This window comes from Protopterus annectens, chromosome 5.part0 (assembly GCF_019279795.1).
Source record: "Protopterus annectens isolate FY-2018-M chromosome 5.part0, PAN1.0, whole genome shotgun sequence".
NCBI classification, from domain to species: Eukaryota; Metazoa; Chordata; order Ceratodontiformes; family Protopteridae; genus Protopterus; species Protopterus annectens.
The window spans coordinates 316417792-316437604 of record NC_056735.1 but is presented as its reverse complement, the minus strand read 5'-3'; the positions used below and the strand labels follow the sequence as shown (position 1 = coordinate 316437604).

General features: G+C 45.6%; 1 protein-coding gene across 1 annotated transcript in view; it reads right to left on the bottom strand.

Moving 5' to 3' along the window:
- Positions 1-19813, bottom strand: part of EIF2S3 (eukaryotic translation initiation factor 2 subunit gamma) — a 1527509-nt gene that overhangs the window by 1224332 nt on the left and 283364 nt on the right. The window contains exon 4 of the mRNA XM_044071831.1: positions 818-939. Within this exon, the coding sequence (XP_043927766.1) occupies positions 818-939 (122 nt within the window). The remainder of the gene's footprint in view (positions 1-817; positions 940-19813) is intronic.

Genomic DNA, 19813 nt, shown 5'->3' with positions numbered 1-19813 from the left:
AATGGCATGATGAGAACTTACTTCCATGATGGATGACTAAAACCTGAATGTTTTAGGCATACTATACAGGGGGAAGAAATGTTAAAAGGCAAACAGAAAGAACTCTGCCACAAGATACTACTGCTTCAGCATTAAAAATTAACTGCACATTACACTAATACGGCTCAAAAATCCTATTATTGAAGTTGTCACGATATTTTAGGCCAAATTAAACTTATTACAAACTCTAGTAAGAATTGAAACAAAATTAAGAGAGATTACACTGACATTAGTTGACTAAAATGACTTTGCAAAAAGCTGACAAAATCTCCTTCACTCGTACCACACAATCTTGCAGAGCAAGAAACCTGGATAAAACCAAAAATAATTGGGTGGGAGTGGGGTGAAACATCAGGGAAAGATTTTAAAATATTACCATTATAAACTGAGAAAACTTCTAACAAGCTTTGCATTCCCATGCACTTTCCGGAGATTTTGAAATCGGAAACTCAAATTTCTGTCATTCTTTAAATATTTTAATCCTCAATGGACCTGCCAGAAAACAAATTTCAAGAACAGACTAAATGATGCAAAATTCTGGGGAGTTTAGAGCAATGATTTCACTACAAACTGTGGGAGATCCCTTGACCACACGCACAGACTCAACTCAAAATGCAAAAACACACATTTGATGCCTGTTCAATTCTGCAGGCATTTAAACACAGCACTACAGGGGGAGTACTTTTTAAAGTCAGAAAAAAAAAAACAGACTTGCTAAAAGAAATATCAACGTTGACAGCTGTAGGAATGTAAATCCTAAACAAAACTGTAAACCCACCTGACAAGTTTGAAGTTCCCCTTTGTACCTGGAATGTCTGTTGGGAACTCATCTGGTGTGCTACTTCCACAAGATCTGTAACACTCTGGTCGAGGACAGCTAGGGTCATCAAGTTTATAAACCTATTAGTTTAAAAAAAGTGTGCCAAATTAAATAAAAGCAATGAAAACATCTACTGGTGAAAAAAAAAAATAAATAAATAAAAAAATAATCACACTTTCATTTTTACACAGTAATTTTCAAAGAAAAGATGGCAAGCTAAAAATAAGTTATGTACTCACCATAACGTTCCTCTGAGTAGTTGCATTTCATTTGTCTTCAACATGTGGGTTACTGATCCGATACAGCTGCATCACCAGCATCTGATCCGAGCTCTCAACTCCTCCACTTACCATAATGCCCCCATTTCCTTCCCCCCTTTAGATCTCATTTGCTGCCCTAAACTTAGCATATACCCAACCCAACAAGACCTTAGCACAACTGGCATTGCACAAACCTGAGCCAAAGCATGGCCTACAGTACCCCTAATGAAAACATTTTCCACTCATATAGCCAGTATCACACTGACAAGGTACAGGTAAGTTAAGTGCTAGGCTATCTGCCCGAGGGCATTTAAAAGTCTAGCCAGAGTGTGTCAGCTTTCACCACCCCATTGATTAACTGATCCTCTGTCAAGCAGAGCCAATGAAGTGATCCTAGGGGTGTATTTTCTGTTATCCATCCACTCAAGGTTTCTCTTGAAGAGCATTAGTGAGGGGCTCTGCCTAATGCAGTTTGGAATTTTGTTCCAAAGCATGGGGAGTCTCTGTGACAGGAATCTAGCCCTCCAGCATGTTCTATTTATTGTTGTGGCGAGGTTTAACTCACTAGAGTGCATGGCTCGCAGTGACTTGGATTTCTTTAGGTGGAGTATGTCCATCAATTCCGAGATGGACATGGCTTTGTAAGTCAGGTAGAGATCACCTCTGAGTAAGCGATATGCCACTGAGTACAGCCAGAGATTTTTCAGTCGGGTTGCATAGGACATATGTTTGAGGCCAGTAATCCTCTTGGTGAGGTACTTTTGTGGTCTTCCAAGCTGTTGGAAGTGTCTTGTGAGGTACATCCCAAATGGGGCATTGTCCTCTATGACGGGTCTGATGAGTGACGAGTAGAGGGGCACTACAACCTCTCTATTTCTAGATGTGAACCCTTTAGTAATTAGATGGGCCACACAGGATTTCTTAACTACTTTGGCAATATGATTGTCAAAGGAGAGATTACTATCTACCTGGGTCCCCATATCTCTTATTTCCCTGTTCTATATTAAGGGGGCTGCCACCTATGTGGTAATTTGTGGGTGTTTTTTTTCCCCCAAACGGGATTACTATGCATTTTTTAGCAGTTAGCTTGAGGCCATGACTGACACCAGGTGTCCGTCTCAGTAAGGCCCTTTTGAAGGATGTCTGTGTCAGCCGGAGAGTCAATCATGGCTCCCAGTTTGCAATCATCAGCGAACCTGGTTAGCCATAGTCCTCCTGTGTTTGCCTGTACTTCTGAGAAGTGCATGCCGAATAGTAGGGGTCCCAGGACCGAGCCTTGCGAGACACCACTTGACTGGTTTAGTCTCGGACCTGGAGCCCGCTATTCTTACCGTGCCAGTTCTGTCTCTAAGCCAGTTGGCAACTGTTCGCATGACATAGGGGTTTATATTCAGGCTGGTGAGTTTTACTGTAATATCCGAGTGGGGAATTGTGTCAAAAGCCTTGGCGAGGTCAAGATAGGCTGTGTGAACCACCTTTCCCTTGTCTATGGCCTTGGTGACTGTCGAAGAAGTCAACCAGGTTTAGTAGGTATAATCTGCCCTTAAAGCCGAACTGGGTCGGGTCAAGTGTTTGGAGGTTCCCAATGAATTTGTTAATAAGTTCCATGATGATGCGCTCCATAGCCTTGCAGACCAGGCTAGTCAGGCTTATGGGGCGATAATTACCAGGGTCAACTGTAGAACCCTCCTTTGTGGAGTGGAATAACTGTTGCTGTGCACCATTCTATGGGCACATTGCCTGTGGAGAGGCTGAGGTTGAACAGCATTGTTTAGGTGGGGGGTTGGTTCGTTCTGTAGTTCGTGCAAGACGCAGCCAGGGACACCATCTCACCCCACTGACGCTGTGTTTTTGTCTTTTGAAAGGGCTGTTTTCACCTGTGTGTCTGATTTCTGGGACACTACACTTTACCAGTACTGTTGTGGGCCCTTTTGGGGGTGAAGTTTGCACTGAATATCTGCCTGGATGTTGGCAATATCAGTAGGTTCAGTATAATTTGTGTTATTTTGCACTAGTGCAGTGCATATCTGTGAGTTGCCACTTAACATTCTTAACATAGCTAAAGAAGGCTTTGTGGTTATCTTTTGAATCCTTGGCTATTTTTCTTTCGAAGTTAGCCTTGGATGATTTAAGAGGTACCTTAGTTTCTTATTGATACTGATCAGGGATATCTTTCCTTCTTGGGATTTGCTTTTTTTTTCTGAACTAGTTTCCTCCTCCTATTGTATAACCTGTTTAGGCAAGGGTCCACCAGACTGGTTTCCTTCTCTTAGAGGAGTGAGTCTTGGTTTTGCTAGGGATATCACGATCCATGCATCCTTGTAGGTGCTCATAGAGTGCATTTGTAAAGGTTTCTGCATCTAGGACAGCATTATCCTTTAGCATGGGAGCTGTGAAATTTACCGCCTCTCTCTTAATTAAGGTGAAGTTTGCTTTAGAAAAGTTTTTTTACTGTGGTTTCCTTAGTTGGGGGTGGTGGTGGGGTGTGGACATCCAGAGTGATTAGTTTATGGTCTGATCTAACCAGTGATGGATTGACCTCCGGTATGGAACACCTGTTGCCCATTTTGGTGATGACCAGGTCCAATATGTTTTCACCTCTGGTAGGGGAGTTTACCAGCTGATCCAGGGCTAAAGATAAAAAATAATTCCTGGCCTGGCAAAGTTGATGCCTTGTGGGGACAGCAAGGAGGCAATTGTCCAGGTAAGGAAATACCTAAATGTTCTGAAGCCTGAGGTGAGCCACTACTACTGGCATCACCTTGGTGAATACCCGGGGGGCTGTGGAGAGACCAAAGGGAAGGGCTCTAAACTGATAATGAACGGTTCCTAGACAGAAGAGGATGCACCTCTGAGTGTGCCTGTCCATCCTGATATGGTAGTACACGTCCAAAGGTCTATCAAGCACATCCAATAGTCTGCCTGCAGGTAGGGTAGGATGGACTGAAGAGTGACCACCTGGAATTTCACCTTGGCTACTGACCGGTTGAAGGTGCATAGACCCACAATTGGCCTTAGGTCCCCCATTTTCTTTGGCACCAAGAAGAAAGTACAGTTTTGTACCTACGATAAATGTAGATGTTGGAGTGTCCACACTGCTGCAGTCATTACACTTGGGTTATCCTGCCGTCAAGCAGACTCGCAGTCAGCCAGAGTTCCAAAGTCTTGGTCCGGTGTCGTTGCTGTCGCTTCTTCCCTGACGTCAGTGCGCCAGGGGTATACAAGATGCATCAGATACCATTTTCTTCAGTTTTTCTTGCCCCAGATGTCAGGTGCCCCCAAGTAGGTAGGCAATACATACTGCTAATAAAAAAATTACATATAAAAATAACAATACCTTCATTTACAAGCAAATACACCACAAAGGTTGTATAGGATAGAAAGGTACAAGCCCAGCTAGTTCAGAGGGGATGGTGGGAGGGTAACCTGGACTGCAGCAGTGTGAACACTCTAACATCTACATTTAACATCTGCATTAATCCCTATGTCACCCAATGGGTTGCTAAATGGCTTACTGATAGAACCCACACTGTAAAAGTAGCGGACTCCAAATTCAGCTCCAGACAAGTGACAAGTGGAGTACCTCAGGGTTCAGTCCTAGGGCCGCTCTTGTTTGGCATCTACTTCTCTGAAGTACAGGTCAACACTAAGGGACTCTGGCTAACAAAGTTTGCAGATGACTGCAAACTGGGAGCCATTATTGAATCCCCAAATGATGTGGATACTCTACAAAAGGGCCTTACAGAAACAGATGCTTTATGCCAGAGCCATGGGCTCAAGCTCAATGCCAAGAAATGTATTGTTATCCCCTTTGGTAAAAAACATGTATCCATGAATTACCATATAGGTGGCAGTACACTAAACACAAAGTGTGATAAGAGACTTAGGGACACAGCTGGACAGTGGTCTCACCTTCGATAACCACATCGCCACAACAGTCAGGAAATCCTTCTATGTGGCACACCTCATCACGAAGGGCTTTTCATCCAGAAAAAAGGAGGTCATTTTCCCACTGTACTCATCCCTCATTAGACCCATTATAGAATACAACGCCCCATTTGGTATGTACCTCTCAAGACATCTGCAACAACTGGAAAGGCCTCAGAAATACCTCACTAAAAGAATCACAGGCCTAAAGCAGATGCCCTACGCTGACCGCCTTAAAAAACTCCAGCTATACTCTGTCGCACATCGTCTACTCAGAGGCAATCTCTGCTTAACATACAAGGCCATGTCAAACCCAGAGCTGTTGGACATGCTACACTTATAGAAATCCCAATCCCTCAGAGCTACACGCTCCAGGGATCTAAACCTTGTCATCACAATAAACAAAACATGCTGGAGGGATAGGTTCCTGACCCAGAGACTCCCCAGACTCTGGAATAGATTGCCCATACATGTCAAGCAGAGTGCCTCTTTGGACCTCTTCAAGAGGAACCTGGACGACTGGATGGGAGAAAGGAAATTCACCCCAGGGATCACGTCAGTTACCCTGCTAGACAGGGGTCCAGGAAAGTAAATAATGTGGGAAGAAATAGCCAGGGAATTGTTATGGCTAGGCTTGTATAGGCCCTAGGGCTGATAGCCTAGTACCAACTTATGAACCTATGGTAGGTACAAAACTGTACTATGTTCATCGTGTTACACTGCTGCAGTCATTACACTTGGGTAGAATCCCAAAGCTAAGGTTGGGTGGCTGGTCTACAGAGGGTTAGGATTGGCTATGAGGCCCTGCAGAACTGCAGTGGCAAATCCTGCTCAGGATTTAGAGTACAGAAGCAGGTGGTAATGCTTGGTAAAGGTGTGCACTGAACCCCAAGTTGCAGCCTCCAAAATTTCCTTGGTAGGTACTCCTCCGAGAAAGGCTGTTGAAGTGGCTGTTGCCCTGGTGGAATGCGGCCTAATGTTATTTGGGGGCGATTTTCCATGCTGTGTGTAGCAGTAACGTATACAGTGCCCCATCCATTTGGATATAGTCTGCTTTGAGATAGCCTTGCACTGTGATCCTGCAGCATATGCTACAAACAGTTGCTCAGTTTTCCTGAAAGCTTTTGTTTTGTCCAAGTAGAAGCGTAGCTGTCTGTGTATGTCCAAAGAATGCAGACGTTTCTCCCCTTTTCTGGGGGTTTGGATAAAAAGTTGGCAAATGGATGGTTTGGTTAAGATACCACCTTTGGCATAAAGGTAGAGTTTGTCCTAAAAGAAACCCTGTCCTGATGAAAAATTATAAAAAGTTCCACTGCCATTAATGCCTGTAGCTCTGAGACTCTTTATGCTGAAGTTACTGCTAGGAGCAGAGCGGTTTTCCATGATAAAAATTTTAGATCGGCTGTATTGGCTGGCTCAAAAGGTGGCAGGGTTAGTTTTTCCAAAAAAAAATTGAGGTCCCAAGTTGGTGTTGGTGATCTCCGGGGCGGTCTTATGTTTTTAGCCCCTCTGAGGTACTGTTTTAGCAAGGGATGAGAGAATAAAGGAGGATCCATGTTGTAATGTGCTGAAATGGCAGAGGCGTGGATCTTAATTGATGAGAAGGATAGGCCTCTGTCCAGCATCTCAGTTAAGTATTGTAAAATCTGAGGAATGTTTGGAACAAGAGGGTCAAGGTTTTGAGCCTGGTTCCAGGTGCAGAATCTCTTCCATTTTTCTGAGTAAGCTTTCCTGGTGCTAGGCCTCCTGGCCTCCAAAATGACATTCATGACAGCTTTAGAGAGAGGTGTTGCCTGTTTGACTAATGAATCTGCCATGCAGCCAGGTTTAGGGTTTTGAGCTGACCGTGCAGAATCTGATTGTTTTGTTGAGTCAGAAGGTGCAGAATTTGAGGCATAATCCATGGTGGGCCTTGAGCTAAAGTTCCTTAAGACAGGGTACCAGCGCTAGCGTGGCCAGTCTGGAGCAATCAGGATCATCTGTGTTTTTTCTTGTCTGGCTTTTAGGAGTACCTTTGAAAGGAGAGGCAGTGGCGGGAAGGCATAAACTTAGGTTTTTCCAGCTGATCAATAGAGCATCCACTTTCCATGCTTGCTTGTGATAAGTCCTTGTGCAGAATTTTTGTTGTTGGCAATTCAGTGGGGAGGCAAAGAGTTCAATGTCTGGGCATCCCCATTTTTGCATTACCATGCTGAAGATTTGTGGATTCAATTTCCATTCGTGAGGGTCCATGACATTTCTGCTTAGATAGTCTGCCACAGTATTTTTCTTTCCTGGCAGGAATTGTGCTTGCAGGTGAACTTGATACGTTAGAGCTGTGTTCCACAAGGTCATGGCTTGCCTGCATAGGGGATAAGAATGAGTGCCCCCTTGCTTATGTACCACATTACTGTGGTGTTGTCTGTCTTTAATAATAATCGTCCTGGAAGCAGAAGGTCCTTGAAAGCTGTTAGGGCATTTTGAACAGCCAACATCTCTTTTTGATTGATGTGAAGATGCATCTGGTCTGTGGTCCACTTGCCCTGAATGCATTTTCCTGCCATGTGTGCTCCCCAGGCGCAATCCGAAGCATCTGTTAGAGTCTGCCTGGCTGTGGGTAGGATAAAAGGCTGACCCTTGTCTAGGTGACATGTCTGTGCCCACCATCGAAACTCCTGTTGTAGGCAGGGGAATCATTGGTATTACTGTTTCTAAACTGTGAGAGTGTTGAGTCCAAACACTTTTTAGGTACCATTGTAATTTCCTCATATGCAGTCTGGCATATGGTATTAGTAGTATGCAGGATGCCATGAATCCCAGGGCCTGCAGAATTTTTCTTGCAGGGAGATGGGACTTTTTTGCCAGTAGTTGAAAATAACGAGTTAGTTGAACTTGTTTGTCTGGCATGAGGTAAGCCATCTGGGCCGTTGTATTTAAGCTGGCACCCAGGAATATAATCTGTTGTGTGGGCACTAGTTTTGACTTTTCATTTACTGTGTACCCTAGAGAAATTAACATTTTTACAAACGCCAGATGCTGTAGAAGAATGTCCTTTGTCTCTGCTTGAATGAGGCAGTCGTCCAGGTATGGATATATTTGAATTCCTTTTTGTCTGCAAAATGCAATTACTGGTGCCAGGCACTTTGTGAAGACCCTGGGCACAGTAGATAAGCCAAAGGGCAGTGCAGAGAATTAGTAGTGCATTGTAACAGCTTTGAATCTGAGGTATCTTCTGCAATTTTGTCTGATAGGGACATGCAGGTATGCCTCTTTGAGGTCCAGAGTAACAAGCCAAGCCTTCTTTCCCAGCATGGGTAGAAGCTGCTGTAATGTCAACATTTTGAATTTCAGAATATCCAGGTAAGTATTTAGAATTGAAAGGTCTAGTATGGGCCTCCAGGCCTTGTCCTTTCTGGGGACCAGGAAGAGTCTTGAGTAAAATCCTTGTCCTTGTTCCTGTTGTGGTACTTTTTGAATAGCTCTCATGTTCATGAGGGCTGAAATTTGTTTTTGTGCCTCTGCCCATTGATTTTGTGGCAGGTCTGGCATTCCTTTTAGCCTTGGTAAAGTATGAAAGTGGAACCTGTAACCTTGAGACACAATATTCAGAACCCATTTGTCTTGGGTGATTGTTTGCCAGTTTTGAGAAAAAAGTGCTAGTTTTCCCCCTAAGGGGGCTTCCAAAAGGGAAGTGCTTGGCGTACATAGGGGAAAGCCATTGTCACCGTTTCCTGTAAGGTTGAGACTTGTCCTCACCTCCTTTTGGGGTTGAAGTGCCCCACTGTTGTTGTCTGTTTGAGCCTTGGGGTTGAAATCTGCCTCTTGGGCGTCTGCTTCTCTGTGGCCTGTCTGACACTGGAAAGGACCAATTCTTTGTTGGCCAATTTCTGCTAAATCGAGGTGGCTGTACCTGTAAGAAATCCTTGACTGTTTGCATAGATTTAGCTTTATCCTCCATTTTCTTTAACACCTCTTCTGCCTTAACATCAAACAAGGTATCATGCTGTAAAGGAGCATCCAATAATTTTGCCTTAACATGATCAGGTAAACTCTTGTTCTTTTAACCAAGCATATCTTCAAATCACAGAACCTGTAACTGCAGTTCTACATGAGGCATATAAAGAATCAAAACCACATTGTAGAGTATGTTTTCCCACCTGTTCAACTGCATGCAACAAATCCTGCATTTCTTTACAATCAGGAGCTTCTGAGCTTGCAAGCATTTTCTGTTTTAACTGAGCCATTAAATATTGTTTGTACTTAAGCATGTGAACCTGGCAATTTAAAGCTCTCACTGCTAAAGTTGCAGAAGTGTATACTTTCTTCCCCCATCTATCCAAAGCTCTGGAATCTGTCAGAGGGCACTGGATTTTTTGCAATGGAAGCCTTAACCCCTTTTGGACCCTGGGAAATAGTTTCTGGATCCGCCGCCGAAGGGTTTTTATAAAGAAACTTGTGAGAGTCTGGGACTCAAATATTTATCTGACTTGGCTGGTGCAGGGGCAAAGAATCAGGAGATAAGCTGGATTCAGAGAACACATCATCCACAATATCAAGCACAGGCAGATTAGCCAAGGGCCTGTGCTGAGGCAATAAAAGGAAATCCCTGAGCCTTTTCTTGGATTCTGAGTAATCCTGACTTTCCCAATGGAAATACTCCCTCATGGAATGTAAAGTTTCCCCAAAAGAGTAATCCTCAGGAAGAGAGGCTGAAGGGATAGATTCTTCAGCATCAGAGTCCTCATAGGGGGGTAGAGAGTATCCCTGGTCTGAAGACTAATCAGAGGAAATGGAAACCTGCTCAGAGGAATCAGTCTGTATCCTGCCTAGGCCTTTTCTCAGGAGGGGGATGGGAACCCCTGATTAGAGTAATGAGGTCTTCGGCCATTTTAAGCATCTGTTTTTTTAGGCATGGAGGACTGTCCAGGTGAATTCTGTACTTGTTTCTTTGTCATTAATGGTACTTTTGTCTTGGCTGTTGTTTTAATGGTAAGTTGTACAGGTCTGAAAACACCCTCAGAACAGATGCCTGCTCAGCGGCTCCGGACCCATCGGAGGGATTAGTTTCCGTAGGCCCAATACCTTGAGTTTCCAGAGGCCTAGTTGTCTCCACGTGGGAGTCAGAGGTGGCCTGTGGCTCTGAGGTAGCAGGCGTCAGGGGCTGCGAAAGCACCTCACTGAGAACCGGCGACTGGCCTAGAAGAGGTTTCATCATCTGTTTTGGGCCTCTGATGCCTGTCTTTATCCTTGTGTTTTTTCGATACTGCGGTAGTCTGTTGATCCGACGGCATAATATAATTGAACCTTCAGCCAAAGTAGTGCAAAGCAAAATCAAAACATCTTTACAGTGTGTTGGTTAAATCTAGCATAAAACCAACAAGTAGTGACGTCGTGATCAGGGCCTAGGCATGGAATACAGTAAGAGTGGAAGTCCTTACAAGGTATTTGCTTCCCACAAGAAATACAATTATTAACTTTTTCTGACATCGGTCTGAGGCAAGAAAAAAAGTTTCCCCAACGGGGTACTTAGCTTTATTGAAGACTTCAGATCTGAAATTCGCCGTCAAAAATCTCAGGAGTCAGCCGACCGGCACTTGTGAACTGCTTCTGCTTCGGGCACCGCGCGACAAGAAAAACTGAAAAAAATGGCATCAGATGCATCTTATATACCCTTGGCGCACTGACGTCAGGGAAGAAGCGACAGCAAGACACCAGACCAAGACTTTGGAACTCTGGCCGACTGCGGGACCACCTGACGGCAGGATAGCCCAAGTGTAATGACTGCAGCAGTGTAACACGATGAACATCCTGGAATAAATGCCTGATCCTGATTGGTCTAGGGGGACAGGTTGGATGACTCGTTTTCTTAGCTTTTCTATCTCTAGTGCTGCTTCCTCCCTTTGCGAGGGGGAGACATCTGGGAGGTGCTTCAGTGGTAATAGTGGTTTGGTGAACAGGATGGAATAATCTCTGGATATGATTTGCAACGCACAACAGTCTGTTGTTAAAGACTCCCATGCCACTGGGTGTAGTGATAGGCACCTCCAGACTGTCTCCAGAGATTAGCAGCTAGGCAGCTCTTCAGGGCTGCTGCATGGGTCTGTCCAAGAACGGTTCTCGGGATCCAAAATTCCTTGGACCCCCTCTGCCTCTAGGGCAGCATCTGTCATAACACCCTCTGCCTTGGGGGTAAGGAGAGTCCTCAGCGTCCTGGGAAAACGCCCGAGACTTTCGGAAAGTACAGTTTTGTACCTACCATAAATGTAGATGTCCGATAGATATGCAACTGCAGTCATAACATGTGGGTTGTCCTGCCTCAGGCAGCCCTCGGTCGGCCGGATTCCAAAGTCTGGGTCCGACGTCGGCTGATGTTGCATTTCTCTCCGTCAGTGCGGCTGGAGTACATAAGCATCAGCCGACGCCATTTTCTTCAGTGTTTCTTGCCCCAGATGCCAGGTGCCCTCCAAGGAAGGCTGTAATCAATTTGGAAGGAGAAAAACAGGATTCCAAACAAATAAATAAGCAATAAACAGATGCACCATAACAGATATCCCCAGCTAAGAGGAACAGGGATAGGAGTGGACCCAAGGCATAGAGGGGTATGGAGGGGGGAAAAAATCCGACTGCAGTTGCATATCTATCGGACATCTACATTTATGGTAGGTACAAAACTGTACTATGTCCTTCAAGAATGCAACTACAGTCATAACATGTGGGTAGAATACCATAGCTCAGCTAGGGGAGGAGGAATGCTCTAGGAAAGGGATGGTGTGGCAATCAAACCCTGCAGGACTGCCGAAGCAAAGCCTGCTCTGGATCTGGAGTATAGAGGGAGATTGTAGTGTTTGGAGAATGTATGCACGGAGCTCCATGTAGCAGCTTCTAGAATGTCCTTTGTAGGCACCCCTCTTAAAAATGCTGTAGAGGTGGCTGTAGCTCTGGTGGAGTGTGGTCTGACATTGTTCAGTCTTCCCATGGAAGGAATAACAAAATCTGATGCAATGTCCAATCCACTTTGAAATAGTCTGTTTTGAAATTGCTTTTCCTTGTACTCCAGAGGCGTAAGCTACAAAAAGTTGATCAGACTTCCTACTGGTCTTTGTTATATCCAGGTAGTAGCGAAGTTGTCTGTGAATGTCCAAGGTGTGTAATAGTCTTTCCCCTTTGTTTTCAGGATTGGGGAAGAAAGCAGGTAGATGAATAGCTTGATTTAAAGATACCCTAGATACCACCTTTGGCATAAAAGTAGGGTTGGTTCTTAAGGAGACTCTGTCTCGGTGAAAGATTATGAATGGTGGTATTGCCATTAGGGCCTGTAGTTCCGAAACCCTTCTTGCTGAGGTAATTGCCAACAGGAAAGCTGTCTTCCATGAGAGGAATTGTAAGTCCACTGAAGCTGCTGGTTCAAAAGGAGGTAGAGTTAGTTTCTCTAGAACAAAGTTGAGGTCCCAAGCTGGCACTGGAGCCCTTCTTGGTGGCTTAATGTTCTTGATTCCCCTAAGGAACTGCCTTAGCAAAGGATGTGAAAACACAGGTGGATCAGTGTTATATCTAGCTGAGATAGCTGAAGCATGTATCTTTATGGAAGAATATGAGAGTCCATTCTGAAGCATATCTGCCAAATATTCCAGGATGAGTGGGATGTCCAATAGTGATGCATCATGACCCTTGCTGGTGCTCCAAATGCTGAATCGCCTCAATTTTGCCAAATAAACCTTTCTGGTGGATGGTCTTCGAGCTTCTGTTAGTATCCGCTGGACTTCCTTGGAGAGAAAGAGTGAGGTTTATTCATGGAATCTCCCAGGCTGTTAGCTGCAGTGTCTGAAGGTTTGGATGCACTGTTTTGAAGTTGTGCTGAGTCAAAAGTAGGGGCCATTGGGGAAGGACCCACTTCTTGTTGTGACATAGTAGTAGCGGGAACCAGTGTTGTCTTGGCCAGTCTGGAGCTATAAGGATCCCTTTGGGTTTCTCTGCTTTGATCTTCAGTAGCACTGTGGTCATCAGTGGCAGAGGTGGGAATGCATATATTTTTAGGAAGTTCCAGTTGAATGAAAGAGCATCTATTTTCCAAGCTTGTGGATGGTATGTCCTTGAACAGAATTTTTGCAGATGATGGTTGAGGTGAGAGGCAAATAGGTCTACTTCTGGCCTGCCCCATATCGAGGTGAGTTGCGTGAAGATCCTTGGGTGTAAGCTCCACTCGTGGGGATCTATGAAATTCCTGCTTAGGCTGTCTGCCAGCACATTGTCTTTGCCTGGAACAAACTGGGATTGTAAGTGTATGTTCAGGCTCAGTGATTTTTCCCAAAGATTCATTGTCAGTCTGCAAAGGGGGTAGGAATGGGTGCCCCCTTGCTTGTTTATGTACCACATCACAGTGGTGTTGTATGCCCGTATCAGTAAATGGCCTTGTTGAAGTTGTTGTCGAAAGGCCTCGATGGCATGCATTACTGCCAGCATTTCTTTTTGGTTGATATGCAGATGTGTTTCCTTTGGAGACCATTGTCCTTGTATGCATCTGCCTTCCATATGCGCCCCCCATCCAATGTCTGAGGCGTCTGTGGTCATGGTCTGTGTTATCTGAGGTTTTTTGAATGACATACCTGTGTTTGCCTGGCTTACCGAGGCCCACCATAGGAATTCCTTTTGTAGGCATGGAATGAGCGGTATGGTTGCCTCCAAGTTGTTATTGTGCTGAGACCATAGACTTTTTAAGTACCACTGAAGTTTTCTCATGTGTAGTCTTGCTAATGGAACCAGGAGAATGCAGGATGCCATGTAACCCAGGGCCTGTAGGAATCTCCTTGCAGCCATCTGGGTGAGTTTTGCCAAACCCTTGAAATAATGAGTTAACTTCTCTTGCTTTTCTTCTGTCAGGTAAGCCATTTGAGAGGCTGTGTCCAGATTGGCTCCTAAGAAGGTTATTTGCTGGGATGGTTGAAGTCTTGACTTTTGAAAGTTGACTGTGTATCCCAGAGCCTGAAGTAATTGTATGACATAGTTCAGTTTTTTTGTCAACATCAGTTTGTCGTCCGCTTGTATAAGGCAGTCGTCCAGGTACGGGTAAATTTGAATCCCCTGGAGCCTGCAATGAGCAATTACAGCCAGGCATTTTGTGAATACTCTGGGCGCAGTAGATAAGCCAAATGGTAATGCTGAGAATTGATAATGCTCTGGCCCTGCAAGAAATCTGAGGTATCTTCTGCAGCTGTGTCTGATAGGGACATGCAGGTATGCCCCCTTGAGGTCCAGAGTAATCAGCCAAGACCCCTTGCCCAGCATGGGAAGGAGTTGCTGTAGAGTCAGCATTTTGAACTTTGGTACTATGAGAAAAGTGTTTAATGCGGACAAATCCAGTATTGGTCTCCATTGTGTTTCTTTTCTTGGCACAAGGAACAGTCTTGAGTAGAACCCCTGGCCTTGTTCTTGTGGTACTCTTTCTATTGCGTTTAAGAGAAATTTGCTTGATAGCCTCTGCCCTCTGGTTTTGTGGTAGGTTTGGCATGCCCTTTTTTCTGGGTAAGGTGTGAAAATGGAACCTGTAACCTTGGTCTATAATGTCCAAAATCCATTTGTCTTTTGTCAATCTGTGCCAATTTTCTGAAAACAGAGATAATTTTCCGCCCAAGGGTGCCTCTGTTTGCTCCTTGGTTGGCGGTTGTAGAGGAAAGTCACTGAGATTGTGTCTGAGGGGTGGGGGAGACCCCTGTGTCACTTCTTTGGTTTGCTGGCTGCCATTGTCGTCCCCTGTAAGAACCTCTGTATTGTCCTCTTCCTCGGCCATGCCTGTTTTTACCCCCTTGAAATTTTTCAGGGTTAGGAAAGGACCAGTTCTTTGAAGGCCAATTCCTGCTGAATCTGGGGGGGCTGAACCTGGAGGAAATCTTTGACCGTCTGAACTGATTTTGCTTTTTCCTCGATGGACTTTAACACATCTTTAGCATTAGCACCAAAAAGCTTGTTCTTTTCCAAGGGTGCATCCAGAAGTTTTGCCTTAACCTGATCTGGTAAAGGTTGTTCTTTTAACCATGCATGTCTACGAATGACTGCCCCTGTCATAGCTGCCCTACATGAAGCTTCCAATGCATCATATCCACACTGCCGAAAGTGATTGCTGACTTGCTGTGAGTTATGTACAGCTTCCTGAAAAGACTTCCTGTCTAAAGGGTCAGGAGAGGCCAAAGTTTTCTGTAAATCATCTAACAGGTAATCCTGATATTGTAACATATGAAAAAGGCAATTCAAAGCTCTCATAGATAAAGTGGTGGAGGTGTACACCTTTTTCCTCTATCTCTCTAATGACCTAGCTTCCCTGTTGGAAGGCAAGGGATTTTTAGAAGTGGAAGCTGAAACACCTTTAGGTCCCTGAGAAATAGTTTCTAAATCCACAGTATGGGCCCTGAACAAATGGGAATGTGTGTCTGGGACCCTGTAATATCTGTCTGGTTTGGGCGGTGCAGGAGGAAGGGAATCAGGGGTAACATTGGAGTCAGAATATAGATCATCCAAAACATCAAGCACAGGAGGAATAGCTAGGGGCCTGTGCTGGGGCTTTTTAAGGAAGGTTCGGAGGCGCTTTCTGGAATCAGAATATTCCTGGCCTTGCCACTTGAAATGTTCCCTCATGGTATGCAGAACTTCCCCAAAAGAAATATCCTCAGGAGGGGAGGCCGAAGGGATGGAATCCTCTGCATCCGAGTCCTCATAGGTCTGAAAGAGGTCTTCCTGTCCCTCGGAGTGGATAGAGTCCTCAGAGTCTTCACCTGTAGGGATAGGTTCAGAGGGATCAGCCCGGGGCCTCTTATCTGGAGGAGGCTGGGATGCTCTCTCAGGATGGGCCTGTGAACCTCTAATCATGGAAATTAAGTCTGCGGCCATAGACATGATTTGTTTCTCAGGAGTAGCTTGAGGCAAGGTTTTTGCTGTAAGGTGCTTAGTCTTGCTGGCTGCCTTAGCCCGAGTGTAGACCTTAATAGACATGGCCATAGGAGGCCTGGCAGCTCCACGTGCAGGAGTGACCTTATCTACAGCAATGGTCTCTGGCATTTCCTCGGTTTCAGTATCCGGAGGAAAATCTATAACTGGCGTCGGAATGGTATCTGGTATCGGAGTCGTCGGTATTGCGGTGTCTTCGGTTCGGAGCGGTGGAAAAACCGTCTCAGCGGGAACCAGAGCACTCGCGGTAGGTTTTGGCGTGGAGTCGGTGGTAGACACGGGCCGAGGATGTCGGTCCCGGTCTTTTCGTTTCTTGGGCGTTTGTGATGTCGGAAGCTCCGACGGCATTGTATACGCAAATTTTTCGCCGAAAAAGACTTCAGCGAACTCCGCCCAGCGCCTGAGAGTGTGTTTGTTGAAGCGAGCACAGGCGACACAGGCAGAGACGTCGTGGTCTGGGCCAAGGCAAGGAGGACAGAAAGAGTGGAAATCCTTATGAGGTATTTGTTTACCACAAGACAGACAATTATTAACTTTTTCAGTAATTTCTGACATCGGCTGAGGCAAGAAAAGGTCCCCAATGGGGTACTTAGCTTTTTTGATGACTTCGGATTTGAAGAGTATAGGAGCTGACCGACCGGCACTTGTGAACCGCTTCTGCTTCGGGCACCGTGCGGCAAGAAAGACTGAAGAAAATGGTGTCGGCTGATGCTTATGTACTCCAGCCGCACTGACGTCTGAGAGAAATGTCGACGTCGGACCCAGACTTTGGAATCCGGCCGACTGAGGGCTGCCTGAGGCAGGACAACCCACATGTTATGACTGCAGTTGCATTCTTTAAGGACATCCACATCTTCTTCATCCCTCGCTGATACCTGGGAAAAGGATCTTTGAGGGGAGGAGAAGTGGATCCTGATGACAGACGGTATCTTCCCGTCCTTCTCACTCTGGACCAAAGTCTCTCAAGCGGACTTCCCAAAAAGTGAAGAACCATAGTATGGGGCATTTGTGAATGATGCCTTGAAGGGTTCTGAGCTGGAGCGAGACGTGGCGCCTGATACAATGCCCGAACCAGCTGCCCTAGCGGCTCCTTCCATAGCATGGGAGAGAAGACACATGGACGTATTTGTTACTGCCTTCAGAGTGGCCATCCGAGTGCAGAAAGTCTTCTTGTCTGCCGCTGACATGGACTCCGGGTTCGACTCCACAATCTCCTTGACCAAGTCTCACTGCAGCAGAATCATGTGTGCCATGTAATTCAGCACTCTCACAGAGAAGGTCACTGAAGCATACATCCGCTTCCCAAATTGGTCCATCACCAGTGACTCTTGGTCTGGAAGATGGACCAAAGAGCTCTCCTGTGCCAGCTGTCATCACCATAGCATCAATTGGGGACCCCTTGTTCCAATATGTCCTGTCTGAGGGTAGGCTGAGGACCTTGTCAAGATGCTTGGAAATGGGCTCCACCGTGTCAGTTTCCTTCCACACCAGAAATGTTATCAGGTCCACAAGGGGATCCATGGGAGGACACACCCAGGAAGTAGATGAGCCTGTGCCAAATGCCTCGAGGAAAATTGACTCGTATGAGGTTGTGTTTTGGGCAGACCACCCAACCTTTTGGCGAAGGAGTTCCATAAGGTTTCCAAAGGAGACATCCTCAGGGGTGATTGGAAGGAACCTTCCCCTTCCTCCAAATCAGTGTCTGAGGTGAGGGACTCCTGTGAGGAGTTCAGGAGCCTCTCCTCTTACCCGTTCGTTTGCAAGGAACCTCCTCAGTGTAACTCTCTGGGGAGGACCCGCAAACATCCTGCTATCTCACAGGAGATTCCTGAGGCAAACCAGGCAAAGGCTGTCCCTCAGATGGTAAGATGCTCGGGACCACACCCAAAACAGGAGTTGGGACGAAGTCAGAGGAAGAGAAAGGCAGGGGTCTCGACGTCGAGAAAACCCTCTCCACCAAGTCAAAGGCTGAAGGAGAACGGACCTCCTGAGCAGTACCCAAAGGAGCCCATCCCCTATGATCAGTTAGGTGAGCCGGAGCAGAGTTTCCAGGAGTCAAAATACCGAAGGGGATACTGCACTCCTACACATTCGGAGTAGACACAACCCCCTCGTATCTGTCCCCAAGGCTATGGCTCAGAGCTCTGATACGAACCGGTCGGATCAGACACATTCAAGGTAATGGCCGGCGTCGAGGTACAAGGTAGTCAGTGCTGACCCCAAGGGTCCTCAGATCCAGAGGCTCGGAAACAGAAGGCTGGACTAGAGAGTGATTGGCATAAAGAAAGGTTGCGAGCTCCCCCCCGCCAGAGGAAAAGGGGGCAGGCAAGACCCCCATCCGAATTTGGGGGGGGGTTGCAGATGAGACGTTAGTTTTCTTTCCCCAGGTGTGTTCTTCTCAACTAATATCAATTGACAATCCTTTGTAACCCGAACAGCAAAGGAGATTTTTGCATAAACTCTGAATGTTGTTTCACCTAGCTTTTTCTCGACATTCATATTTTGTACTTTTGCATCATTTAAAGATTGCCATTTACAAATATGGCTGAACCTTATGCACAGCAAAAGGTACCTAGATAGGAGGTGGCTCCTATGAGAATGGAAGGAGTTTTGCAGCTCAGAAAAAAAGTTTCAAGTGCCAAGTTGATCTTGCTGGCTAAAAGTCTTGTGGGTAGAAGACAACAAAAAACTCATCATATCTGAAGTTTTGTACACCTCACAAATGTTTATTTTTCCCTTTTAATACAAATAACTAGTGCATCACCCACAGAATCTGTAGCTCTTCTAGGAAATTCTTAATGTTTCTCTAGCAACCAAGATCCATCCAACACATCTGCTATGCACAACTCTGATTTGCACTCTGTTTTCATATTACACTTCAGCAGATTAAAATTTCCATACTATGAAAGTACCTTGTACAAACACTTTCCTAACATGCTTTGTGAAAAGTTTGACATTGGTTTACCATTAAATTTATTTTTCTGTTAATATCAAGTATGTTCATGGAACTCTCACATGCCTTTTCTACTGTCAAGAGTCACTTTGTCTGCACACATCTGTTTTGCATATCCATATATATGTTTTCACCAAAATGCTGTGTCTGGCTTCATCCACCAAGAAAGGTCCAGTTTGCACCAATCTGTAATACGAATCTGGTAAAAACCACAGTTGACTGTTCGGGTACTATTGGGTCAACAGAAGCCACTGTAGGAGTCTCATGTGATATCTTGCCAGGGGGACTCTAGATATAGATGCTGCCATCATCCCTAGCAACTGCAGAACCTGTCAAACTGAGACCAGTCTGTGGCAGAGTATCACTCGGAGCTGTATCCTTGGTCTCTGAAGCCTGTGATCCGGGAGAGAAATCTCACAAGAGCGGGTACTGAACATTAGACCTATAAACTCCAGAGTCTGGGTCGGAGTTGGTCTGGTGTTTTCCCAGTTTATGGATATTCCCAGGCAATGCGCCAGAAAGGGGGTGTAACACAAGGCTGTTACCAGTAGATGCTTGGTGGGGCAGTGAGGAGCCAATCATCCAGATATGGAAACACCCAGAATCCTTGCTTTCTCAAGTGAGCTGTCACTGCTGCCATGCATTTGGTGAAAACTCTGGGGGACGTAGAGAGTCCAAAGGGCAGGGCATGGAACTGGTAATGATTGGCTCCCAGCCGGAAATGAAGGAACCTCCTGGAGCGTCTGTCCATTTTGATGTGGTAATACACATCTCGAAGGTCTATCGAGCACATCCAATCGCCTTCCTCCAGAAATGGCAGAATGGACTGAACAGTGACCATCTGGAAATTTTGCTGGCTGATTAACTTGTTTAAACAGCTAAGGTCCAAAACTGGCCTCC